This window comes from Mustelus asterias, chromosome 4 (genome assembly GCF_964213995.1).
Source record: "Mustelus asterias chromosome 4, sMusAst1.hap1.1, whole genome shotgun sequence".
NCBI lineage: Eukaryota > Metazoa > Chordata > Chondrichthyes > Carcharhiniformes > Triakidae > Mustelus > Mustelus asterias.
Genome location: NC_135804.1, coordinates 49,577,337 through 49,604,945, shown reverse-complemented (window position 1 = coordinate 49,604,945; position 27,609 = coordinate 49,577,337). Strand labels below are relative to the sequence as shown.

General features: G+C 41.2%; 1 protein-coding gene across 2 annotated transcripts in view; it reads right to left on the bottom strand.

The window, feature by feature from the left end:
- Positions 1-13,905: 13,905 nt before the first annotated feature.
- edc4 (enhancer of mRNA decapping 4) overlaps positions 13,906-27,609 on the bottom strand; it is an 80,204-nt gene continuing 66,500 nt past the window's right edge. For both annotated transcript variants that reach the window (XM_078210980.1, XM_078210982.1), the window contains exons 26-29: positions 26,477-26,663; positions 21,807-22,026; positions 18,401-18,564; positions 13,906-14,875 (exon numbers count right to left, since the gene is read on the bottom strand). In XM_078210980.1, coding sequence (XP_078067106.1) covers positions 14,686-14,875; positions 18,401-18,564; positions 21,807-22,026; positions 26,477-26,663 — 761 coding nt within the window. In that variant the 3' untranslated portion in view covers positions 13,906-14,685. The remainder of the gene's footprint in view (positions 14,876-18,400; positions 18,565-21,806; positions 22,027-26,476; positions 26,664-27,609) is intronic.

Sequence of the window (27,609 nt, the reverse complement as noted above, 5' to 3'; positions counted from 1 at the left end):
AAATCCTTCCAATCATGCCAGTAGCTGGTGGTAAGAGCAGGAGAGACTCCTGGTCAGACACGCTCGATGTGGATTGGCACCCCTCAAGTTATAGGCCCCTGGTGACAAACTAGCAACCTGTACAGGAATAACTAGCGATGGAAATGGATGAAAGTCTGCCTTAGTGCACCACTAGGTGCGGGATTGCAATTGGACTGTTGAGGAGGAAACACATAAGCCAATTTGTACATAGCAAGATCCCACAAACAACCCTAAATAATCTGTCTCAATGGTGGCTCTTGACACCAGGAGAATTTCCACTTCATGTGGAGCCGTGGAATATTTTACATCCACATGAGAAGATAAACGGAGTCTCAGATTTACATCTTAATCGAAAGCCAATATCTCCAAACAGCGCAGCACTCGCGGCAGGACTGCACCGAAACGTCAGTTTAGATTATGTGCTGAGGTTTTGCAGTGTGGTGAAAATACTATCCATGAGTCAAGGCCGAACGACACCTCAGGAAAAACAGGAGAAATTTCACTTTCTTTTGTGGATTAAAAAACCTTTTTTTCTTCTACTTCACTGGCTAGTCCCACTTCCATTAAATCTTTGCTGGAAATCCTAGCATAGACTGTTTTCTTCTTGACTGGTACACTCTTTTCTTTTCCTTTTAGCCTTCAAATAAACATCAAAGTTGACAAAATAAAGATCTCAAGAATTCAAATGTTCACTCGATGGTTTTGAATCGAGTTTGATTAGTCCTGCACCATGTTATGATCCTGTTAGAGACCGTTAACATATAAATGGAAATTCAAAGACCCTGAAATTATGAAATGAAATTATGCCACAGGATTTCACATTTTTAAAAACAAATGAATTTTACCATAGAAGAAGCAGGTAAAGAAAACACTACTAAATAAACACCTCATTCATCTTAGATGAATACATATACTTCACATCAAAAAGCACAATAAAATACAATCATCCATGTTGACTCTCTCCCCTCTCCAGAAAGTCTTTGGTTACTTATCAGGTTCTTGAAGATTCATTCACTTTTCCTGGGGCCAACTCAAAAGTATGCCTCAGCCCTCAGAAATTCACTTTGATTTCTCCTCAGTGTTCCAGCTATTCTCCAAAGTAAGAAAATGTAATGGGAATCCTTCCATTCGCTTTTGGCTAAGCGATCCTCCAATTTCTCTTCAAAACCTCACAAATGTGGATTACTCACTCAAATTTAAGCTTCATTGCATTTTTGCTTGGTACCACCACTCCAGAAATACCCCTGATTTCTAGTTAACCCTTTTGTTTCTTGTCTCCAACTGTTTTCCAGCTCCAAGCAGACTCTTTCTTCCTCTACCTGATGAACACCAAGTCTTGATGAATACCCATCAACCCTGGGTGATTTTAGCTCCAGTCCCAAAGGCCTTCTGGGAAAATCCCACAAGCAACTTCCCAGAATTCCAACCAAGGCTCCACCCTAAATTACCCATCCGTGTGGCAATAGAGCAGGTTGAGATGTTCGATAGATTTTTAGATTAATTAACTTTTAACTTCAAAATCGAACCTTTTGACTCTGAGGTGCACCTGAACAATTTAAATTTCTAATGGAGTTAGAGTGATTCTCTTTGGACTTGCTGTCTGCAGTTCTCCAGCTGAATCAAGGCCATTTGCTTTTATAGCTTTCACCCTCTTAATTCTGGCCTTGTAAATACAAAGGATCCCTTTCAACTGCAATTATTTGAGGCATTCTAGCAATTTCTAAAATCCAGCACTTTAATTACCTTACCTGTACAAATTTAATCTTCCCAAAGCTAAAAATTACCTCTAAACCGTGCACTCGGTGATTATAACTAATAAATGCAATCAGTGAGTCAAGGCTGACACCTCATGAAAAACAGAAGCAATTTCATTTTCTTTCATGGTTTAAATAACTTTTTTTTCTTCTACTTCACTGGCTAGTCCCACTCCCATTTAATCTTTGCTGGAAATCCTTGCAGAGTGTTCTCTTCTTCCTGGTACACCCAGAAATTATGACAATTATGAAAACTAATTACACCATGAGATTTCACGTTGCTCCAACAATGACATTCAGTAGCAAGCACTGGTTACCGATGTGATGTTGTGTGTGTTTTTACTGCTATCCTTTGGTTGTTCCCGATGAGTTTAAGTTACCACCGCAAATCTGAATTTAGCTGAAGACTGAGGGGTCTGGTGGCAGAGAGGCAGCTTTGGCAGTCAGACCAAGATGATAGTTGACTGCCAAATGCCTCTGCATTAGCCAGGAGCTTCCTAGGCTTTTCATGCTCATAATACTTTGCATTAGGAAATCTCATCATTTATTCAGTGTTATTTCAGGCAGGAGCCTGTCTAATTTTCTTCTGCTTTTCATGAGTTTGTCAGTGATATAGAGGGCCACAGCAGTTTAGGTTTATGTTTCAAATCAGAAATGCTTTTTGTACAAGGAAAAAGATGAAGAAATTGCGATTGTCTAGCATCTCCTGCAACATCCAAAAGTAGTCCGCACTCAAGTAAGTGCTTTTGAATTGTAAGTGCTTTTGAAATGTAAGAAAACACAGCACCAATTTGCACATAGCAAGGTCCACATCCAGCAATGAGATAAATCACTAGCTCTGTTGCTTTAGTTATTTTGGGGGGGAATTAATTTTGGCCAGGGAATGGAGGAGAACACCTTTGGTCTTCTTCAAATACTGCCATGGGATCTTTCAAATCTACCTGAAATGATCGAGGAAAACGAAAGCTGGGCATCTCACCCAAAAGATTGTACTTCCAATACTGCAGCACCCTTTCAGTATTGCACTACTATCTGATGTAGGACTTGAACCTATCATCTAGCTGAGAGGTGAAAGTGTGATCACTGAATCAAGACTGACATTTAATCGTGTTTAAACATTTGTTCCTTTTTAACTACTTATATGCATTAATATCATCTCTAAGAAATGGTTTGGCATGTTCCAATAGCATTGGGAACCATAAAAACTGCCCACTGGGTCCAGGATATCCACTTGGATAACTGCTCTGGACCTTGAGTATCTATGGGAGCTGGGGAAGGGCATATTGGGGATGGATGTTTTGCACATTACGTATGACAACAAGTTACAGTGAGAGATATCAGCAACAAACAACGAGTTCATTCACATAATGCCTTTAATTTCGGAAATATCCTAATGTGCTCCACAGAGATACAAGAAGAAACAGAGGCTGAACCGAGGGAGGAGCTATGAGGTGGAGTAACCAAAATCCCCAGTCAAAGAGGTGGATTTTCAGGAGAGTCTTAAAGGCAGCGACAGAATGTGGGGAGGACACCAAGAGTTTAAGGCCAGGAGATGTATGGCAAATGCTGAGGTTGCAAATAGTCCCATTCAGCCTGGGAAGGTAGCTGCAGAGGCAAATAATGTCAGTGTTGCAGGTACAAAGTTATAGGTTTGGGACTAAAAACAATGACCTGTCTTCCCAATACCTAACTGGAGTAAGTCATCATACAACTAATGCTAGATGTTGGATAAGCAACCTGAGGCAGGAGCTCAGCTCTGAGATACCCTTATATTTAAAGTGATTTGATTTATTATTGTCACATATTGGGATACTGTAAGAAGTATTGCTTCTTGCGCGCTATACAAAGCATACCGTTCATAGAGTACACAGGGGAGAAGCAAAGGAGAGGGTGCAGAATATAGTGTTACAGTCATAGAAAGATCAACTTAATATAAAGTAGGTCCATTCAGAAGTCTGATGGCAGCAGCGAAGAACTGTTGGTACGCAATCTTAGACTTTTGTATCTTTTTCCTGACGGAAGAATGTAGAAGAGAGTATGCCTGGGGTGCAATAAGTAGACACACTGCAATTTCTGCCTAATGTGAGGAAGCTATAGATTGACTTGAACTACAAAACAACACAAACTAAGAGGAGATTCATATGAGAGAGTGACAGAACCAATTTTACAGCTGGTAATATGATAGAGTTGTGAAACAGAGGTGAAGTATGATCAATAGACAGTTTGGAGAAGAATAGGAAATCCAATACCTGAGAACTAATCTATTTCCATACAGCCACCAAATCCAATAGCCTGGAATTCTATTGTAACCCTAATACCATTCCTGAAAACAGTGCTGAGGAGGCTGGCATTTTATTGATTCTCAGCTTTAGTGCACTGTTGGAAGTATTTTCTTATATTCATACTAGGTTGTAAGGATGGAAAAAGGACAAAGCAAGTCTTTGCAATGAATTTGGGAGAGTCAATATTCTTTTATATGCATTATGATGGATTGAAAATGCTATTAAATTAGAGCAGCTTTTCAAACAAACCAATCATTGAAGCACGTTGAAATAAGAGTCTTTTTCCTACTGGAAGATTAAACTGCCAGATATTCCATCCTTCAATGTCCTCTAAAACAATCTTTCATGGAACTCTTTTTGTAGTCATCTTATTTCTCCCAACCCCTCCTACTGTAGTAATGAGGGAAATCAGACGGCAGCTTCTATTTTAGCCCATTCACCACAATGAGACTCCAATGCCAACTTCTTTCCACCCTTACAGTCCCTAAAAGACCTTCAAAGACTCTCAAGCACAACGTACAATTCACAGGAGGCATCTCTGCAACTTTCAACTGCGACTTACAGTTCTCCAATCATTTTAAATTCTGCTAAATGCTGTCAGACTTCATTCAAACCTTTACCATCAAGATAATCATTCAGTAATCTGTGGTGCTGATATATACACAGGGCATATCCAGAGATGGGTTGGCGGCAGGAATAAAACACAATTGGCACAGCGACAGGAAAAAGAACATAATTGACAAGTAAACTTTACAGATATTGGCCGCAATTAATTAATGATTATAAATTTGTTTAATACACAAGCATGGTGGCACAGTAGTTAGCACTGCTGCCTCACAGTGCCAGGGACCCAGTTTGATTCCCGGCTTGGGTCACTATCTGTGTGGAGTCTGCATGTTCTCCCCGTGTCTGCATGGGTTTCCTCCAGGTGCTCCAGTTGCCTCCCACCGTTGGAAAGACATACTGGTTAGGTGCATTGGCCATGCTAAATTCTCCCTCTGTGTACCCAAACAGGCGCTGGGGGGTTTTCACAGTAACTTCACTGCAGTGTTAATGTAAGCCTACTTGTGACACTGATAAATAAACTTACAGCTAAAAAAAGGACAAGAAATTTGGAGACTTGAGAATGTTGCTCCATACAGCCACCTAGTGACTGGAACTTTCAATGCACCGTGATGGTTGACAAAGCAAAATTGAATGGGAAATATTGATACGCCAATTTACAATGTAAATATTGACGGAGAAATGTTATCAACATTAAAACAGGTAACAAAGGTTGAAGCAGGGTATTTGCTGTGCAAGATTATTTTAATAACATTTAGGTGACTAGGAACTTTAACTAGAATTGTATATGCTTCTGCCAAATTGTTATTTCAATGAGAATGATAATTGATATTACATTAAGAATCCAAGCAGGTGTCCGTGGTGGTTGGGTAGGAGGACCACTCACTGTCAGGGTGGTGAGTTCAGTTATTGCTATCTCCAATTGCCAGTTTTAATATTGTATGTTCTCACCTGTGGTATTCAGACCAATGATTAAAGGAGGCACTTGCAGCCCAACATTGCGGCTTTATTGTGGTCAAAGACTCCTTGCTGTCGGTATTCTTATCAAACTCAGCACCAGGGAAATATCTGGGAATTGAAAGCTTCGGAGCTGCCGAACAAAATGTGATGCTGAAACCACGCGGGGCAATGGGACTGAGCACACTAACCTATTGAGATGCAAAGTACTTACGTACTGAATCCTAAGTGAGTGGAGCTATCTTGTGAATGATGCCAGTGCAAGAACACTCCCGAGTGCATGGTCAGGCTGTGTCAGTGAATGAGAGTTCAGCACCATGGAGAGATCCCTTAAACAAAGGTGACTGAGTTGACACCAACACTATGTACTAACCATTTGATCAATACTGTGGTACAGCAGACTTCGCGGCGGTGCCAGTCCCTTGTTCATTTGCGGATCCAACCAATTATTTGGCAAGACTTTATTTGCAAATGCGGGATCCACACAACAAATGGACCAGCCTTTGATCTGGCGCTTTCAGCTCACTCTCTCAGGTTGAGTGTCTTTATGTTTATACTATAGACGGCTGGAAGAGATCAGCTAACTTGAAACATTGGCTTAAAGTTTCAAATTTTAAAACACCCTCTATTTAAGAATAACGAGTAAACGTTTCACTCTCTCTGGCCGGTAAAGAGAATAAATTGTTTTATTTTTGGTGACAAACGCGTTTCAGGACTCAGGGCATTTTAAAAATAGTGAAGTTAGTCTTTCACTCCGAGGGGTTTTGATGCCACGAGGGTTTAAACCTTTAAAGACGCCTCAAAGAGCTTCGCCAAGACATTGAGGAATTTGTATAAAGAGGGGACACATCTGCAAAGTAAACCTCAACAGCAAACCACCCGGAATGTTCAGTTAGGTATTGGACCCTGATACCATCCAAGGCTGCTGAGCCCCTGATAGTTTCTCAGACCCGCACCTATTGAATGTAGCAAAGGTTCAGCACCTAAAACACAATCTTATCCTTCTCTCCGTTAACAATATTCAACGCAAAATCGGTTCATTTCAATTTTTAACACTTTTTTTTCCATCGGTCCCAGTTTAAAGGTCCCAGTGAGGATTTGGTAACTTATTTCACGAAATTAACACCTTTAAAGTTAACATCTCCCTGACTTACCCAGCTGAAGAACTATGGACAGCAACAAATACACCGATCCGAGGCGGGAACCCATTGCTGCAGCCGCAGATTTATCCTTTAGGAGCGAACTTGCTGGGAGGTAAATGCCACGTTAAATAAAAAAAAACTGCCAGGAGCTGTGATTGGAAGAGGGATCAGCTCAGAACCACGCCTCCCAACAGCAGGCTCTCCAGGGAAGGGACCTTTCACGTAATATTGCTGTGGCTGGCGGATTAAAATCTCATTTCCGAATTATTTCAGGCTAACATTGTGAAATCCGCCCTGTTGAGGGATTTAGTGCCACTCGCCTGGGTCACGGTGTAGCTCAGGACTGTGTTTGCGGATCTTGTAGTCAAGCTGATGTTTCCCTGGGACTTTATCATTGTACACACACACAAAGTAGCGCTGGAAGCTGTCTGCTTCTCCTAGTTAGCTCCACAGGGGCGATGCTGCCCCTTATAATTCTTCAATGTCAATAATCATTCCAGTTTTTTATGAAAGAAACTGCTTATTTTCACCCGGTGGCTGACCTTGGGCAGGAGCCGATCTGGCTTAGAGTTAGAGGGTGCCGAAATCAGCCGGAAGCACCATTCAAACCACTTCCAAGGGGAGGTAGAGTGGGGAGCTAAGCTGTTACAGTGCCCACTGCTCTCTCCCACACAACCCCTAACCTCGAGAATTCGCCATCAAAAGCCACACGGCTGCAAACTGGTTGGTTAGATATTTATTTAAACACTTCATTTTTGGTCCGCATTCCCTAAACGTGATATATTAATTTAAAATATCCATCCTTGTGGGCGCCGTGCGGTTCTTTGAACAATTGGCAGTTCTTTAGTCTGGTAGCGGGGGTGGGACACAGTAAAGTCCTGAGGCTCTGGAGCAGGTTTTTTTTGCGCTATTTCCTCTTGGCTTGCTCACACAATCAGTTTGCAGAACCTTCAGCATCAGAAAAGTAGTTAAGTGCACGCTCACGCCGCTGCAGCCAAGAAACACTCACTACCACTGGAAGCTCCAAAGTGCTTGACAACCAGTGACATGGTTTTAAAGTGTAGTCGCTGTGTAACGATGGAAACGCAGTAACCATCTCGTGTCCAGCAAACTAATAACCGGGTTAACTGTCTTTTTGCAAGGCTGATTCAGAATTGCCAGGAGTCCCAAGATAACTCCGTTCTTCGTCGGAATAGAGCCACGGGTTATTTTATCCACTTGAGGGTAGAGCCGGACTCAGTTTTAACATCGCTTTTGAAAGACATTCCTGTGTACTGCATTGGAATACCATCCCTGATTTTATTGCTGAAGTCTTAGAGTGAACCCTGAACCCACAAACCTTCTGACTGTGAGGCGAGCATGTTACTAACTGAGCCACAGCGGACACATGGATAAGGATAGCAATTAATATGGATGTATACTATTCTTTCACTTTGCCTTCGGTGCTTCTGCAGACTTCAGTCAGTCTCATGTATCTGGGGACAGAAATTATAATTCACTTGCAAACATGCACATCCTACTCTCTATTTATCTAGCTTTCTATCATGAGCATGGTCAAATACTCATTGTGAAAAACGCTTTTCAGGCGGCGGGGTACAGCGCTGCATTTGGGGCATGAATTTTCACTGGGGCGGGGGTGAAATCAGCAAAAAGAAAGCAAATTTGGAAACTTAGCATGAGGAGAAAATTAGGTGGAATTACACAGGTTCGTCAGTAATTAAAAGAAAAAAGTGGAGGTCAGTGACCAGTGGAGTGCCCCAGGGATCTGTTCTGGGACCCTTGCTGTTTGTCATTTTCATAAATGACCTGGATGAGGAAGTGGAGGGATGGGTTGGTAAGTTTGCTGACGACACCAAGGTAGGTGGTGTTGTGGATAGTTTGGAGGGATGTCAGAAGTTGCAGCGAGACATAGATAGAATGCAAGACTGGGCGGAGAAGTGGCAGATGGACTTCAACCCGGATAAGTGTGTAGTGATCCATTTTGGCAGATCCAATGGGATGGAGCAGCAGTATAAAATGAAGGGTACCATTCTTAGCAGTGTAGAGGATCAGAAGGACCTTGGGGTCCGGGTCCATAGGACTCTTAAATCGGCCTCGCAGGTGGAGGATGCGGTCAAGAAGGCGTATGGCGTACTAGCCTTCATTAATCGAGGGATTGAGTTTAGGAGTCGGGAGATAATGCTGCAGCTTTATAGGACCCTGGTTAGACCCCACTTGGAGTACTGCGCGCAGTTCTGGTCACCTCATTACAGGAAAGATGTTGAAGCCATTGAAAGGGTGCAGAGGAGATTTACAAGGATGTTGCCTGGATTGGGGGGCATGCCTTATGAGGATAGGTTGAGGGAGCTTGGTCTCTTCTCCCTGGAGAGACGAAGGATGAGAGGTGACCTGATAGAGGTTTACAAGATGTTGAGGGGTCTGGATAGGGTGGACTCTCAGAGGCTATTTCCAAGGGCTGAAATGGTTGCTACGAGAGGACACAGGTTTAAGGTGCTGGGGGGTAGGTACAGGGGGGATGTCAGGGGTAAGTTTTTCACTCAGAGGGTGGTGGGTGAGTGGAATCGGCTGACGTCGGTGGTGGTGGAGGCAAACTCGTTGGGGTCTTTTAAGAGACTTCTGGATGAGTACATGGGATTTAATGGGATTGAGGGCTATAGATAGGCCTAGAGGTGGGGATGTGATCGGCGCAACTTGTGGGCCGAAGGGCCTGTTTGTGCTGTGGCTTTCTATGTTCTATGTTCTATGTCTTCAGGCTGGTATTCTGCTCCACCGGCAAATCTACCCAAGAAGGTAGATTCCGTTGAATGCACCATTCTCAATATTCTCCGTTAATTCCACACCAACAAGGATTTGGTGAGCAGTGTTTTTTTCTATTGACATTTGAAATATTTGTTCAAATTAATAATGGAGAGGGTAGGTGCGGGCGGTGCAGTTGATGTTATGTATACAGGCTTTTAAAATGTTTCAGAAAGTCCCACATAAGATTTATTAGAATAATTAAAACCCATGGGATTAGTAGCAATGTGGCTTAGAATCACTGAGGCTATTAAACTGGTTTAAAGACACAAAGATGAGAGTCTGTGTTTTCAGACTGGAGAGATGTATACAGTAGTGTTCCCAGTAGGTGGTGTTAGGATGGCTGTTTTCTGATATAATCAAAACTTGACTACGCGGGGCATAATTTCAGTTTGCACAAGACAAAATTCAAATGTGAACAATGAGGTGGATATTAACAGACCTCAGGAAGACAAGCTGATTAAAATGGGCAAACACATAGTAGATGGAAGAAATTCCTGGAACGCTTCCAAAGAGCACTGAGAATGTACCTATACCACGTGGACTGTAGCGGGGTTCAATAGGTACACCATTACCTTCTCAAGGCCAATTGAGGACGGGCAATAAACATTTGGCCTTGCCAGCAACACCCACATGCCATGAAAGAATAAAAAAATGAAATTTAATAAGTGTTAGGTGATACACTAGTTGGCAGGAAGAATGGAGAGTGGCAATGTGAATGGAATGGTACAGGAACAGAAACAGCAGTGGATTTATGCACAAATCTTTGAAGGTGATAGGAAAAATTGAAAAAACTTTAAAAAGCATCTGGGATCCTCAGTTTTATTAAGTGGTACAAAAGCAAGGAAGTTATGTAAAACCTTTATAAAACACTGGTTAAGCCTCAGCTGGAGTGTTTTCAATTCTGGACACCACACATTAGGATGGATGTCAAGACCATAGAGGTGGTGCAGAAGAAACGTACTAGTGTGGTACCACGGATAAGGGACTTCAGTTACACGGTGAGGTTGGAAATGCTGGGATTGTTCTCCTTGGAGAAATGTACATTGAGATCTAATAGAGATGTTGAAAATCATGAATGGTTTTGATAGAGAAATAAAGAGAGAAATTTTCTGGTGCCACAAAGAATGGTAATCAGAAGACATAGACTCAGAGTGATTGGCAAAAGAACCAGAGGCTACTTCAGGAAAGCAAGTTGTGATCTGAAATCACAGGGCTATGTGGAACGAGACTAATTGGGTAACTCTTTCAAGGAGCTAGCACAGGCCAGAAAGGGCAAAAGGTCACCTTCTGTACTGAACCAGTCTCTGATTCTAACTGATGTGCAACAATAGATAACCGAGCAAGTGTTGTGTAATCTTTGGGAAAGAATAATTCCAATAATGCTTGCTTTAAACAAATGAGTTGCATTGTTATAATCAGAATGCACTTAATTTATCATGGGAAGATTAAAGACTATTACTTTAATGAAAGCAGCCACCTCAGATAAACTGACTGCTACAAGCCATTAGACATTATATACCCACTATTTATGAATATTACTGGATAGTAATCCAATACATACCTTCAGATGAACATAAACTAATAGAACAAAAGCTCAAGTGGTTTATCACGTCATCTGAACCATTCAACTGGATTTTATTGCTATGGAATTTAACAAAAGCCACCCACAATCATCCATTTATCATAAAATTGTAGCACAGGAGGTCATTCATTGTGCCTGTGCTGTCTTCACACTGGAATTACCTATCCGATTTCATTGCTTTATACACTAAAATAGTTCACAGGTAATTCCCTCAAATAGGTAATGATTGACATGGCTTCTCATCATTTCCCTAAAATGCATGCCACCTTGTTACTGATTCAGCGAAATATTCCTTCATCTTTTTGCAAGATCAACACATTTACTTCTGCTATTCGTTCTATTCAAATCTATTTCATTTTATCCACCATAGCACCTTAACACACATGTTGCTTTACTTCTGCAACATACTTAAAACTGTCTCGTATCACATTCATCAAAACTCAATAAATGCTATTGTGTCTTTGTCTCTTTGTGAACTAACCGCCACCCACCTGATGAAGAAGCAGCACTCCAAAAGCTCGTGATTCCAAATAAACCTGTTGGACTTTAACCTGATGTTGTGAGACTTCTTACAATATAAAACTGTCATGGTAAATACCCTGGAAATACAATGGCTTTGGGTTTCATACCATTTTCACAGATATAAACAGAAATCTCTGCACACTGCTGCACTTTTGTATTGCAAAATGTTTCTTAATGCTCAAACCATTTTCAACTTTGGTGCACGCTATGGTGTGGAATGAAAGTTGGATGTCCCTTCTGATTGAATTCACTGTTTGCAAAACAGACTGAAATATTGCTATGATTCATTAGTGAAGACGCAACAGGTCTTTGAAGCACAGGCACGAATAGTCATCTGAAGAGGTCCAACTGAGAAAATATGGTGAGATTAACTATTAAACCTAAATTGGTAGGTAACTTAACAGCGTGCCAGATGTTTGATACCACTGTCACAGCAGCATTAAATTACCTACTCTGCTCTCATTTTCTCTGCACATTTACTCAAATAGCCAGAGCTGTAACGTATTTAAAAGTACAAAATCAATTTCTATAGCATTGCAGCAGAAAAAAAATCAGATGAACCCCAAATGAGCATCGAGTTCACACAGAATCACCAGTCAGACACAAAAATTAATCTAGGGGTGAAGTGCATTTGGAGCAAGTATCTATATGCCAGCATTCTTTGTACTGGCTGATCTGCTGCAGAACACCATCTGGCATTTGTTCCCAAATGACATCCACGCTACCATTTCTTTTGATCACATCAGCAACATATGTAAATAAGGGAAATGAAATACTGTAACAAATCTCTTGAGACAGCTCTAGGACTCTTTGATCATCTCTGCATTATCTTCCCAGAAAGAACTCAATTACGTTGTATTGTTGTTTAATAAAGATTCGTGCCATATTTTTCCTTCCTTCCACAATCTGCAGGCTTTTAAATCCTAAGCTTTGAATTACCTATCCATTGTTTCACAGGCTTTCTACTCAAACTTTGGAAGTGTCTTCTTACACAGATAAACCTCTTGTCTCTATTATATAAAAATTAAAGAAAGCCTTCACTTTTGTGTTGTTTAGATATAAAACTAACACTGGAATTCATGGTACTATTTGTACCCACCCTCTGTGATGCTGGTGTTGGACTGAGTGTCAATTTATGTTTATATTATTGAATAATTCTTGTTTGAAGTTCAATTTTAAACTAAGAAACAACTTATTCCCCCCAAAAATCCTTTGCTACTTTGATGTTGTATTGGATCTTTTTATATCCTGAAACTTGTAGGGAAAATTCACAAAGATAGGGTATTGACATATTAAATTGTGACAGAAAATCCTATATCCTGAATAGTCCCAGATGACCATAGGCTGCTCTCTCCTTTGAAGGGGAGAACTGACTGGTGGTGATGCCAACAGGACAGGTTCAATTCCTGTACCAGCTGGGGTCATTCATGAAGGTTTGCATTCTCAGCCTTGCCTCTGGCCTGAGGCATGGTGATCCTCAAATCACCACCAGTCACCTCTCGTCCTCAAAAGGGCAGAGCAGCTTTTGGTCATCTGGGACATTGTGACTTTATTTTATATCCTGAATACAGAATTCACCGAATTTCCTAATCTCAGCAACCAATAACAATTCCACAATTTAGCTACAAAACACAAGGGGGAAATTAACTCCAGCACATTAATTGTCAACAATCACACCAATGAACCTTACAACAGGTTAACCGCCAGAGGTGTGAAAATGTTAGTGCCAGAGGGTATTAACAATTTAGCAAGATATCTTCAGATTGCAGCAACTGAAGGCAGAAAAAAAATTCTTGTTCAACAGCTGCAATTTCATGTGCATTATCCATTGATCTGAGGAGGTCAGGTTAGAAATTGTAGATTGCATTAGCGAGGTTATTTATACTGTTGGGAACTGAAAGTGGACTATTCAGGACATATGAAGGTTTAAAGGTAATACAACACTGTGCAAATGGCTAAATCAATTAAGCAATATAATTAAACTGACTGCTTAAATAACTATTATGCCAATTTTCAAACCACCCTTGTACAATTTCTAACATATCCACAAGTTTTATTGGAAATAATGCATTTATTTTTAACATTACAGTTCTAAAATTGTGACTACAGAACAGTTTTCCCAAACTTTTGAACCATCATAAAAACACAACAAAAATAGTTACAAAAGTGTCATATACAAGAGAGTAGTTTGCCTGACAAATGGATCAGTAAAAACAAATCTGGAAACAATGTTAAAATAAGTGTAAATCGATGCTAATGATTTAAGGATAAACCAATCCAGATAATTTCCAAAGTCTTTATTGAACATTTTCGAAACATTATCCAAAACAGGGACTTTCCATATTAAAGGTAAAAAGTAAGCAAAATGTAAAATTACAACAAAATCGGAAATGGTGAAAAACGTTATGCAATAAACAAACTTGACGGCTTTGATTTTTCTTTTTTTTCCCCCCAAACTAACATGATAGAACTAACTGCTCTGTGGAATTTCACAAAGTAACAGTCCAACGCTAATTTGAATTCTGAAAAAATATTTTTGGATGTTCACTTAGTTTCTGACAGTTATATTCAGCTCTATAGCTTTGGAGGTTAGAATTTCCAAATGAGAGGCTGTTTAATGCCTGCAGGAATCCAACAAGGATAAGGGGGAACTTGAGCATATTCTTCGACTGAGTTATTTAACTTTGATGTATTTATGTCAGCATGCAGATCTCAATTTGTTGCATTGAGTTATTTAGCCTCAGCTGCTTCACAAGTGTAACCATGAGAGGGGAAGAAATTTATTTTAAATATGTACATGGGTTACTTTTAACCTGAGGAACATACAAGTCGATACTCATACAAAATGGGCTAACCAGATTAGGGAAAGTTGAAAAAGAACATGTATGAAGCAGCTCATAACATCAGGTTACTGCTCTAACCTGTGGCTCCAAACATAGTTTTCTTACCACAGATGAGGGACACACAAGCCCTAGAGTTTGATTTTAAAAAAGATTAATTAGTAAGATATAATAACACAATCCTTACAGATCGTGGAAATGACATCAGCCATAGTGTACAGTTTAACTCAGTGGAGTCACCACTCCTTGAAGCATCATCATAAGTCTCCGAGCTCTTTTACTCACATTACTGTGAGGTTCTGCCTGGTTGAACTGGTACAGTTTCTGTCTGACTTGATTCAATACAGAGCCCATGTGATCCCTAGCAACTGGGTCTGTGTGATCGAGATTCATGACTGCATCCTCCAAGTAACTGAAATGAAGTTGGAGGTTGGTTACTGTATGGTTAACACAGAAACATGACTATACCTTTTCATAATATTCTTTATAAACAGAAAATGCTGGCAAAACTCAACAACAATCTGCAACTGAGAAAATGACAGAGTTTGTATTCATATATTGCTTTTCATATCTTTAGGAAGTCCCAAAGTGCTTCACAGCCAAGTGGGGACATGTAGAAAAACAAGTATCCAGCACACAGTAAAGTCCTATAAACAGTGAATGAGTGGATAACCAGATAATCTGTATTGAGTACTACTGAGTGAATGAAGACATTGGGTAAGACAACAGGAGAGCTCTTTGCTCATCTTCAAATAGCATCTGAGCAATGTGGGTTCTTGCCTTACTTTAATATCTTATTCAACAGATGGTAGCCTTGGCAATGCACTTCACTTGAGTGCCAGCATAGATTGTGTACGGATTGTGTCTTGAAGTGGGTTACCACAATAGGTGGTGCCTTTTATTGAAGCACACAGCTCTGACGAAGGATCCCACTTTTTTGTTCCATTTGCAGGATGTAAGTACGAAATAAAATGCATCCAAGAATACTCAGAAAAGCGAGGGTGGAAACTGCAGAGGCATTTCATAGAATCCCTACAGTGCAGGAGGCGGCCCATCGAGTCTGCATCGACTACAATCCCACCCAGGCCCTATTCCTGTAACCCCACATATTTACCCTGTTAATCTCCCTCACACTAAGGGACAATTTAGCATGGCCAATCCACCTAACCCGCACATCTTTGGACTGTGGGAGGAAACCGGAGTACCCGGAGGAAACCCACGCAGACACAGTGAGAATGTGCAAACTCCACACAGACAGTGACCCGAGGCCGGAATTGAACCCAGGTCCCTGGCGCTGTGAAGCAGCCGTGCTAACCACTGTGCCGCCCCAAATACTTGACAAATATCCTTAGACTCAAGGGTGGTATCGAGGATAATTGTAAATGTTATACCCTTTTTCAGAAAAGAGTGCAAAGGTAAACCCAGCAGTTACAGGCCAGTCAGTTTAATCTCAATGGCGGGGAATTTTCTGCAAATGATAATTTGGGACAAAATTAACAGTCACTTGGGCAAATGTAGATTAATTAAGGACAGCCAGAATGGATTTTTTAAGGACAAATGGTATTAAGTAACTTTCTCTTGATAAGGTAACAAAGAGGGTGGATGAGGATAATGCTGCTATTGTGGTGTCGGTGGACTTCCAAAAGGTATTTAATAAAGTGCCACACAACAGACTTGTGAGCAAAGTTATAGCTCATGGAATGAAAGGGACAGTACCAACATGGATATGAAATTAAGATTAGCAACAGGAATCACGTAGTAGTGATTAACAGTTGCTTTGTGGACTGGAGGAAGGTTTGTAATGGAGTTTCCGAGAGGTCAGTATGAGGGTCTCTGCTCTTCCTCTTATATACATTAACAACCTAGACCTTGGAGTACAGGGCACAAGTTCAAAATTTGCAGACAATAAAAGTATTGTGAACTGGAAGGAGAATAGTGTAGATGTAGAACTTCAAAAGGACATAGGTCGGTGCAATGGGCAGACAAGTAGCAGATGAAATATAATGCAAAAAAATTAATCATTTTGGTAGGAAGAACATGGAGAGACAATAATACAAATACAGAATTCTAAATGGGGTGCAGGAGCAAAGGGACCTATTGCATACGTGGATAAATCATTGAAGGTGGCTGGATAGGTTAAGAAAGCAGTTGATCAATCACTGGCATCCTAGGCTTTCTCAATAGGGGCATAGCGTGCAATAGCCAGGAAGTTATGTTAAACCTGTATTAAATGGCAGTTCAATCTCAAATGGAGCATTGTGCTCAGTTCTGGGCATCACATTTTAGGAAGGACGTGAAGGCATTAGGGAAAGTGCAAAAAGATTCACAAAAACAGTTCCAGAGATAAGGAGTTTCAGATACGTAGATAGATTGGAGAAGCCGGGGCTGTTCTCTTTCAAGATGGTTAAGAGGAGGTTTGATAGAGGAATCCATTGGTGAAAGGATCAAGAACCAGGGGGCATAGATTTAAAGTAATTGACAAAAAAATCAATAGCAACATGAGGAAGAATCTTTTTACACAACGACTGGTTAGGATTTTGGAATGTACTGCCCGAGAGTGTGGAGGCAGTCAAGAAGAAATTACATTATCTGAAAAGGAAGAACGTTCAGGGTTATGGGGAGAAAACAGGGTAGGGCGGCACGGTAGCACAGTGGTTAGCACTGCTGCTTCACAGTTCCAGGGTCCCGGGTTCGATTCCCGGCTCAGGTCACTGTCTGTGTGGAGTTTGCACATTCTCCTCGTGTCTGCATGGGTTTTCTCCGGGTGCTCCGGTTTCCTCCCACAGTCCAAAGATGTGCAGGTTAGGTTGATTGGCCAGGTTATAAAAATTGCCCCTTAGAGTCCTGGGATGCGTAGGTTAGAGGGATTAGCGGGTAAATATGTGGGGATAGGGCCTGGGTGGGATTGTGGTCGGTGCAGACTCGATGGGCCGAATGGCCTCCTTCTGCACTGTAGGGTTTCTATGATTCTATGGATCTAGGTGAACTGCTCCTTCAGGGAGCTAGCACAGACACGACAAACCATGTGGCCTCCTCTTGTGCTGTAACCGTTCTATAATTCTATGTACGCGAGATGCCAGTAAGCCCAGTATTTATTACCCATTCTCGAGAAGGAAGTACTTTCTTGAATACAATTGAGTAGCTTGCTATGTCTTTTTTTATTCATTTGTGGAATATGGTTGTCACTGACTGGCCACCATTTATTGACTATTCCTGGTCACCCTGGAACTTAGTGGCTTGCTAGGCTTTTTCCAAGGACAGTTGGGAGTCAACCACATTGTTGTAGCTCTGGAGTAACATGCAGGCCAGACCAGGTAAGGAGGGCAGATTTCCTTCCCTAAAGGGCATTAGTGAACCAGATGAGTTTTTCCGACAATCGACAATGGTTTCACAGTCGTCAGTAGATTCTTAATTCCAGATATTTTTCATTGAATTCAAATTCCACCATTTGCTGTGGCAGGGTTCGAACCCAGGTCCCTAGAACATTAGCTGAGCTCCTAAATTAATAGTCTAGTGATAACACCACTGGGCCATCGCCGTCCCTATTTCAGAGGGCAGCTAAAAGTCAACCACATTGCTGTAGGTCTAGAGTCACATATGCCAAGCCAGGTAAAGACAGCAGATTTCCTTTCCTAAAGGACATTAGTTAACCAGATGGGTTTTTCATGACCATCTGGTAGTTTCATGATCACTACTACCAATGCTCGCTTACTAGTCTTTTTATTCCAGGTTTGACAAAGTGAATTTAAATTCCACAGCTGTGGTGATGGTGGTATGTGAACTCATCTGTGCATCATTAGATAAGGTCCAGTAATATAACCCCACATTGGAAACATCAGTCGACTGACAGGCTGCGAACACTCAGTTACTTTTGAGTCTTTCAAATTCCCAGCTTGGGTACTTTTTTATTTCTAATTGTCTTTTTCTTGCACCTTACCTGAGTTTTAGTTCTGTACGTGAATTGAGATCGGTGGAGAGCTGTTGAATAAGTGAAAGCAAAACCGGCTGGGTCAGAGGACAAGGAGGCTGGCCAAAGACCAGCTGAGAATCCACAGTTTCACACACATAAAGTACTAGATTGAGGTCTGCTGCAGTCAAAGCCTGGTAGACAGAAAATAATTAATGAAGGTAGCTAATAGCTAAATTTATTGTAAACTACATTAACAAGTGTTTGTTGCTGAAACCAATACTTTGTTACTTTTAGCTAATGGCAGTTATTCAATAACCAGTGTACCACAAGAAAAATCAACAATTTTACTCTACAAACTGAATGACGTGCAAACTTCACTTCATTGTAAGCAGTTTTTAGAATCACGCTCAGCTATGATGTGCTACAGTCAAAAGACTTGTCAATTCATTCTGTTTCAATTCACTCAAACATGGAGTGGTCTTTTACACCTTTGCAACTGGATCGCAGCCAGCACCAAAAAGGGAGGAGACACCTTGTGTAAGGGACCATGAAAAAAAGTACTGAGTTTTCCATACATGTTTAAAAGCACATCATATTTCAAAAGGTGCAAAGTAAATGGATTAACACAATAGATTAAATGTCAATAAACTCCAATTTGGCTCATGCTACAGCAGGAGCAATATCACTGCAAATCATAGAATCGTACAGTGCAGAAGGAGGCCATTCGGCCCATCGAGTCTGCACCGACCACAATCCCACCCAGGCCCTATCCCCATAACCCATGCATTTACCCTAGCTAGTCTCCCTGACACCAAGGGGCAATTTAGCATAGCCAATCCACCTAACCGGCACATCTTTGGATTGTGGGAGGAAACCCACGCAGACATGAGGAGAATGTGCAAATTCCACACAGACAGTGACCAAAGCCAGGATTCGAACCTGGGTCCTTGGCACTGTGAGACAGCAATGCTAACCACTGTGCCAGCGTGCTGCCCTGGAATGAATGAAATCATTCAAAAACAACAATTAGAATGTTTTGGGGAAAAGAATCTGTGCCCCCTTTTTTTCTCTCAAGTTCTCTTAAGTTTACTCTACAAATTCCAGTGGATATTGTCAGTAAATGTAGTTAAGAATACATCAGAAAAAATGATTTAGTATTTTAAATTTGAAAGGAAAATTCAATTCACTAGGCATTGAAATGTGTATCGAAATATGTTCTGTGGCTGCAACTTGCAACACAGTCCATAAAGCAATTAATCCTTTCCCTGAATTGGGATATTATATATTTCATATCTGTCAGTGTTCCTGTCCTGATTACTTACATAATGTGGGACACACTTCTGCAGAACACTGCACTTTGAGTGAAATTGTGATAATTTTGATACATGGAACAGTTACCTTAAAGGCTACAGACCAAATCCCACCCCAGCAGTTCTCAATTTTGGACTTTCCTAGTCATCTGCATCCCAATGTTGTGCTACTAATTTAATAAAAATAGTTTTACTGAAGACAAACAGATTTTAAACAGTCAGCTGATTTTCCACCCCATGGAATCTTAACTACATGCAACTTTAATGTCTTGATCAGTAAAATGCAGCACATGTTGGTGATAGCAATACACTACTTCAAAAAGGCTTGGTATTTAAATTTAGGTCCTAAGAGGAAGTAACATCCTGTTTACTAACTTAGCAGGAGAGCCAGTTACTGCTAAACAATTCTTTTTGTAATCTGCACTCAATACACAGGCACAATAATTCAGCCTTAATGAACCTTCCGCCAGCAGGCTGCTGCACAGCAATACAATTCTTTGCAACAGTTCTGCAAGAAAGCAATTCAACTACAATTTATCATCTTAACTTTATTATTTTTGGGCAACTTACAATTACATGCATTTGCATCAGCTAATTCCAAATCAGCTGTTTAGCACTAAAGGTCGGAGAAAAACTACCCAGAACATCACAATTCTGTAATGTTTTCAAGAGCAAATAAGTTTCCAAGATGTTACCACATGACAGTCAAGACAGGAACTAGGGGTTATAAAGGTAAGATAGTCACTAATAAACCCAAAGGTAAACTCGGGCGAAATGTCTTTACCCAGAGAATGGTTAGTAAGTGAATTCACTACCACAAGGAGTAGTTGAGATAAATAGCATAAATGTACTTACAGGGAAGGTGGATAAGTACATAAAGGAGAAAGGAATAGAAAGATATATTAATGATTAGACCAGGTTAAGAGGCAGCTCCATAAACACCACCATGAACCTACTGGGACGAACGGCCTGCTCCTGTGCTGTAATACTTTGTAAATTATGGATTGAGGAAATCAAAATATGGGCCTTCATTGTATCAGTGTAACAAGTAAGTATGCCAGACCCAACAGTCAACAACTAGTTGTGTTTATATAGTACACTTAACATAGTAAAAAGTCCCAAAGGAGCATTAACAAAATTTGACACAGCCATATGTGGGTAAATGGCCAAAAGCTGTGTCAATAAGATGGGTCTTATGGAATGACTTCAGAAGAAAGGTAGAAAGGCAGAGAGGTTTAGGGAGGGGCTTTTGAACCCTGGCAGCTAAAGACACAGCTGCCAGTGATGCAATGATTAAAATCAGGGATGTACAAGAGGCTAGAATTGGGGGAATACAGATACTTCAGAGGGTTGTAGGGCTAAGGATGGGTGAGATCTTCATGAGATTTTTAAAAAACGGATGGAAACCTTGCTTAACCAGGACCCAAAGTAGGTTAGCTGTTCATTCATTCATTATTTCTAGGCCACCAGTGAATTAGTCTGGATGCAGTCTTTTACTGAAGGGTTGCATGCAGGCTTTGCATTTCTGGATATTTCATTACTTCAGGAGACTGGCGTGATGAAAAGACATAAAGCATCATGAACACGAGTGACTGGGAAGGATGTATGGTAACTGATATCAATCCTTCAGGACCAAAGATTACTCCAAAGAAATGCTACTGACATCGGAACCTCAAATTTCTTTTAGCCCATCACCAAAGAGAGGAAAATTCATCTCAATCAGAATTATGGTATTTGACCATCAAAACTTTCAACAAACAAGCAAAACCAAACCTTTTATAGAATTTCTGCAACAAAAAAACCTTACAAAAATTATTTGGTGTAATTGAACTAACAAAACGGATTGGAGAAATGCTTTCACACACGGTAAAGACGACTGCTGATCAGAAGCGAGTCAAATGAGATTAAATGAAATAGCTAAGGGTACCTGACCAAGGTATTTTCACATGGCACGAAAGTCTAGAGTGGTGCTAGCGAAGCTATGCAGAGGTTAAACCAGTAACATATTTGGATTTTATGATTTATGTGCAAGGAATAAAAGTACTTATTGAAATAAAGCTACAGCTATCTTAACCGCTCTGCTGAAATCTCACATTAGCCTTTATTTCACTTCTGATACATACCTGTTGAAAGGCTTGGTTAAGTTGTCCCTGTTGCAACAGCTGCAAGATGTGAGCCTGCTGGGATTGGAAATCCATGTGAGTTGTTGGAATGGGCGTCCCAGCAGCTGAACGCATGGCTTGCATAATACTGGAGGTGACAACAGCCTGTTGCTCCTTCATTGCTAGCCCAACTTCTCCTTTCACGATTCTCTGCACTTGAGTCAGAATCGATTCCTGTAAGCTATTGGATTTCACATGTGAATTCAACTTAAAAATTATCCATTAAACTCCACATTTATAAACAACTCTTCAATCATAAAATGCTATGCCTACACAAGCACACTGTCCCTACAGTGTACTCATTTTGCATTCAGTATTAACTCGATGTATTTCATTAGTGGTCAATCAGATCAACTTCCAATTTGCAGTTAAGATATCCTATTTAGACTCCTTAAGTTTTTATCTGATGCTTTTCAATTGATCTTAAAATGATGTACTGAAAAAATGTAAAAGACTTGGCACATTACAAATAGAACATTTTTAAATCCTCTCACGATGCACTGACTGTGGTAAGCCTTGCAGTAGTTCCACCTCAGCTATATCCCATGGGGCTTTTATTCAGAAACCTCTTCCAGCAGAAAGCCGCAGCAGCTAACTCAGCAAAGAAACAGGCTGCATTACAGGCACAGAGAAAGCAAGTTAGCCACCTGAGGGCATCTAAATTAGTCAACTGGGAATTAACTGTAATCCAAGGAAATGTGGCACCGGCTGTTTAGGTTCAGAACCTTCAGGCGGGATAGGCATTTTGTTCAATTAATACTTTGTAAAAATATTGCAATTCTTTGATCATCCCAGAACCATGTAGGTTTTGTACTATAATACCCACTGCAGATCCAATATGCTCGCAAAATGGTTGTAGATCACTTTCACTGAGCGTAGAATCTCTTTAAGGAATACATCTTCAAATCTCCTTGTGTTCTTAAAAAGTATATGAAATGCAACTGGTCAGGTTTGAAGCTGTCTGGGATTGTGGAGTGATATGGATTTTTTTCCCTCAATTTAAAATCCTCAAGGGTAGTGGGGGGGGTATCAAACAGGATTATCTTCTGCCAAACATCATCTGTAGCAACTCAGTTCCCTCAGATTAAATAAATCAGTCCACAATAGAGTGAAATCTGCCTGGTAGGTTAGAATAGGGGCAATGGATCAAAAAGATGTAATTTCATACTTATTTTACATATTAAAACCTAAACTACCCACAGCATTGTTTTTAAAATCCCAGAAATATTAAGAATAGCAAGAAATTCAAAGACTGAAAAATCTAACTCATAAAACAGGAAATGCTTAAAATTCACATGAAAATCAGCATCTATGAAATGGTGTCAGCTGTAGGCAACACTCACACTTCTGAGTCTGATGATTGTGGATTCAAATCTCACTCCAGGGGCTTAAGCACAAATATTTAGGCTGACAATTCAATGCAGTACTGAGGTAGTGCTGTGCTGTCATCTTTCAGATGGGGACCTTAAAATGAATCCCTCTCTGCCCTTTATAGGTTGGATGTACCTCTTATGTGGATGTAAAAGACCCCATTTCGAAGAAGAGGAGGGCAGTTAACCCCAATGTCCTGGACAATATTAATCCTTTAATCAACACCTACAACAGATTGTCAGGTAATGATCACCTTTATGTTTGTGGGAGTTTGCTGTGTGCAAATTGACAGCCGTGTTTCCTACAGTACAACAATACTTAAAGCGGCTTGGAACTTTGAGGTGATGAAAGAAAGGTGCTTCATAAATATACATCTATTTCTTATAAAGAGGGTGAAAGAAACAACATTCCCAGTAAAATTCTTTGCGAGGCTTTGAATTATTGCCTGCACTTTGTGTTTTGTTCCATTCTAAGTGCATGCCTTTCAAATTCTGCAAGTTAAAAAGAGACATCTGCCTCAATGAGCGAAAAGCTGGTATATTAGCGGAGTGCCACAGGGATCAGTGCTTGGTCCTCTGCTCTTTGTGATTTTTATTAATGACTTAGAAGAGGGGGCTGAAGGGTGGATCAGTAAATTTGCTGATGACACCAAGATTGGTGGAGTAGTGGATGAGGTGGAGGGCTGTTGTAGGCTGCAAAGAGACATAGATAGGATGCAAAGCTGGGCCGAAAAATGACAAATGGAGTTTAACCCTGATAAATGTGAGGTGATTCATTTTGGTAGGACTAATTTAAATGTGGATTACAGGGTCAAAGGTAGGGTTCTGAAGACTGTGGAGGAACAGAGAGATCTTGGGGTCCATATCCACAGATCTCTAAAGGTTGCCACTCAAGTGGATAGAGCTGTGAAGAAGGCCTATAGTGTGTTAGCTTTTATTAACAGGGGGTTGGAGTTTCAGAGCCGTGGGGTTATGCGGCAACTGTACAGGACCTTGGTGAGACCACATTTGGAATATTGTGTGCAGTTCTGGTCACCTCACTATAAGAAGGATGTGGAAGCGCTGGAAAGAGTGCAGAGGAGATTTACCAGGATGCTGCCTGGTTTGGAGGGTAGGTCTTATGAGGAAAGGTTGAGGGAGCTAGGGCTGTTCTCTCTGGAGCGGAGGAGGCTGAGGGGAGACTTAATAGAGGTTTATAAAATGAAGAAGGGGATAGAGTGAACGTTCAAAGACTATTTCCTCGGGTGGATGGAGCTATTACAAGGGGGCATAACTATAGGGTTCATGGTGGGAGATACAAGAAGGATATCAGAGGTAGGTTCTTTACGCAGAGAGTGGTTGGGGTGTGGAATGGACTGCCTGCAGCGATAGTGGAGTCAGACACTTTAGGAACATTTAAGCGGTTATTGGATAGGCACATGGAGCACATCAGGATGATAGGGAGTGGGATAGCTTGATCTTGGTTTCAGATAAAGCTCGGCACAACATCGTGGGCCGAAGGGCCTGTTCTGTGCTGTACTGTTCTATGTTCTATTTCCACACCTTTTCTTGGGTGTAGCTTCCAAATCGTAAGCAATTGAAAGCAGTACATTTCTACTCAACAGTATCTGGATGAAAAGGTATTTTATCAAGAAATACGTCACTTGCTCCACAAAGGAGAAAAACAGCGAGCACAGCTGCTGTTAGATGAATAATTTGCACCCTTCCACTTTCTAAATTATCTATCGATCCAGTTTGCAGGTCACATGTCATGCCCCAGAGGTGTCCAATTTTCAGCCCCACATAGAAGCACACCGTTCCACAACTCCAAGGAAAAAGACAAGTGTGAACCCAGTGATTGTGCAGAATGACATAGCAGCATACAAGTGCAGCACACCAAAAAAGCCCGAATAGAATTAAAATCTTATTCTCTTTGCAATAATGCATTTTAAGGATTTTTGGGGGGAATTACTCCCGTTATCTCGGTAAGAATTGAAATGTGTAAAACATCCCCATTTAGGCTGTAGATTTGCGACTTGCCCCCAGAACATAGAACTGGCACTGCTGATTGGCCACCCATTATAGAAGCTGCCTAATTTGAATTTCCACTGAAATTATTGGACATTTAACATCTTTAATATGATAAATGTCCCAAAGTGCTTCAGAAGAGCATAACTAAACAAAATATACACCAAGCACATCAGGAAGTATTAGGCTAGATGACCAAAAGCTTCAAAGAGATAGGCTTCAAAGTAGGATAGCCAGTTAGAGATCGACAGAAAGGAATTCCAGGGGCTTCACGGTGGCTAGCACTGCCGCCTCACAGCGCCATCAACCTGGGTTCAATTCTGGCCTCGGGTGTCTGTGTGGAGTTTGCACATTCTCCCTGTGTTTGCGTGGGTTTCCCCCGGGTGCTCCGGTTTCCTCCCACACTTCAAAGATGTGCGGGTAGATTGATTGGCCATGCTAAATTACCCTTTAGTGTCAGGGGAATTAATGGGACAAATACGTGGGGTTACGGGGACACGGCCTGGGTGGAATTGTTGTCATATCAGGTTTGATGGTTCAAATGGCCTCCTTCTGCACTGTGGGGATTCTATGATCCATGATGATGAGGGCTGAGACAGTTGAAGGCTCAGAGCTTAGCAGCTTTAGTGAAAGAAGCCATACTTCTCAAAGTTCTCTTCCTAATTCTGCTTTCTCTCCCTTCATAATATGTTGGTGAAGTTAGTGTATCTTCTTGAAGGTGCTCAAAACTACACTGTTCATGTCCTGCTACAGTCTTTCACAACTGACACTTGGGGTTTGGCGATTTCTTCGCTGAGCAGCAGTTAGGGACTGCTTTGAAGATAGCACAATGCACCTCCCCTTAACTCTATCTAACATTCCAGATGTCCCAAGCCCTTCATTTGCTGCAACCACCGTTTCCTCCAGCTTCTGCTCCACCGTCCTGACATTTTGCAGTCCTTTCGTGTACCGACGTCCGCACAGGATGTTAGGAGCGTGGCCAAGGGAGAACAATCCCCAGAATGCACCCAGGCTGTCAAAACAAATGGCCACACGGAATCTGGTTCTCACTTCAATAACCCCATATAATTTTGTCCCGGAGTGGAGCACCCTCTGAGCACTAACTTGCAAGTGCATTGACATGTGCCATTTGAGAGGGGGGACAGTGCTGCCTGAACCCCCCACCCCAGCCCAAAGGCATGGGCATGGGCGGTTAGCATCATATGTACCCCCATATCCTGGATGCTACATGACAGATGGTGCTTTGCTACTCACTTGCTGACAATGATGTGAAGCTGATGTTGCACCTCTGAACGCATGCCATTTGCGATGGTGGCAGCAAGGTGATCAGTGGCATTCTGGAAGCGGTCAATCATTTGCTGCAGCTGACTAATCAGAGGGTCTCGGATTTCTTGCTCTTGTGTCTTCTTGGACTGTAGGTGGATCTCAAGTTGCTGGATATCTGTGTGGGTGAAATGCAAAAGATTTATTTATAAGGAAAGATGAAAGACGTAAAATTATGTAACAGAGTTGGATAATAATCAGAAACGTACACATTTCAATAATAGTCATACAAGCACTGAACAGAAGAGCCAATGCATATGAATTCTGCTGCAAGTTAAAATTGAGAACATGGAATATATAACTTCAGTACTGTTACACACAACCTCCGTTATAATGTTTACTACTGATTTGCATAATGCACTCAATATAACAGTTGCAAGGACAAAACTATATGTCAGTTCTTTATTAGAGCATGCACTAAAACCTCAACCAATGCACTCCAGGCAAAAGAAAATGTCAAAAATGGAGAAGTCACCAAACACAACCATTTGTGGGCTTTTAGGAAAATGTAATCACCATTGATCAATTTAGTAAGGCTGAAATTTGCAACTTTTGCATTTCACACTAAGGTTGTGCAAAAAGTTTATATGTTTCTTTCATTCTTTCTTGATTTTGTTCCCTCACGATAGTTGAACACAATTACCAATTTTCATGGACAAGTCCAGGCAGTGATTAGGACAATGCTAATGGACTTGCGTAGAGTAGTGGCTGTTCAGAATAGGGGAGTGCATCACAACCAACATATGGTTCATAGAATAGCAGACAGGATCAGGAACTCTGACTGGCCTTGCCCCTTATCCCCTGTTGCTCCTAGCTCTGAGGTTAAGCTAACTGCAGGCTCCACACACCTCCCCCTGACAAGTATCAGTTAAGATGTGGAGATGCCGGCGTTGGACTGGGGTAAACACAGTAAGAAGAATCACAGCAACAGGTTAAAGTCCAACAGGTTTATTTGGTAGCAAAAGCCACAAGCTTTCGGAGCGCTGCTCCTTCGTCAGGTGAGTGGGAGTTCTGTTCACAAACAGGGCATATAAAGACCCAAACTCAATTTACAAAATAATGAT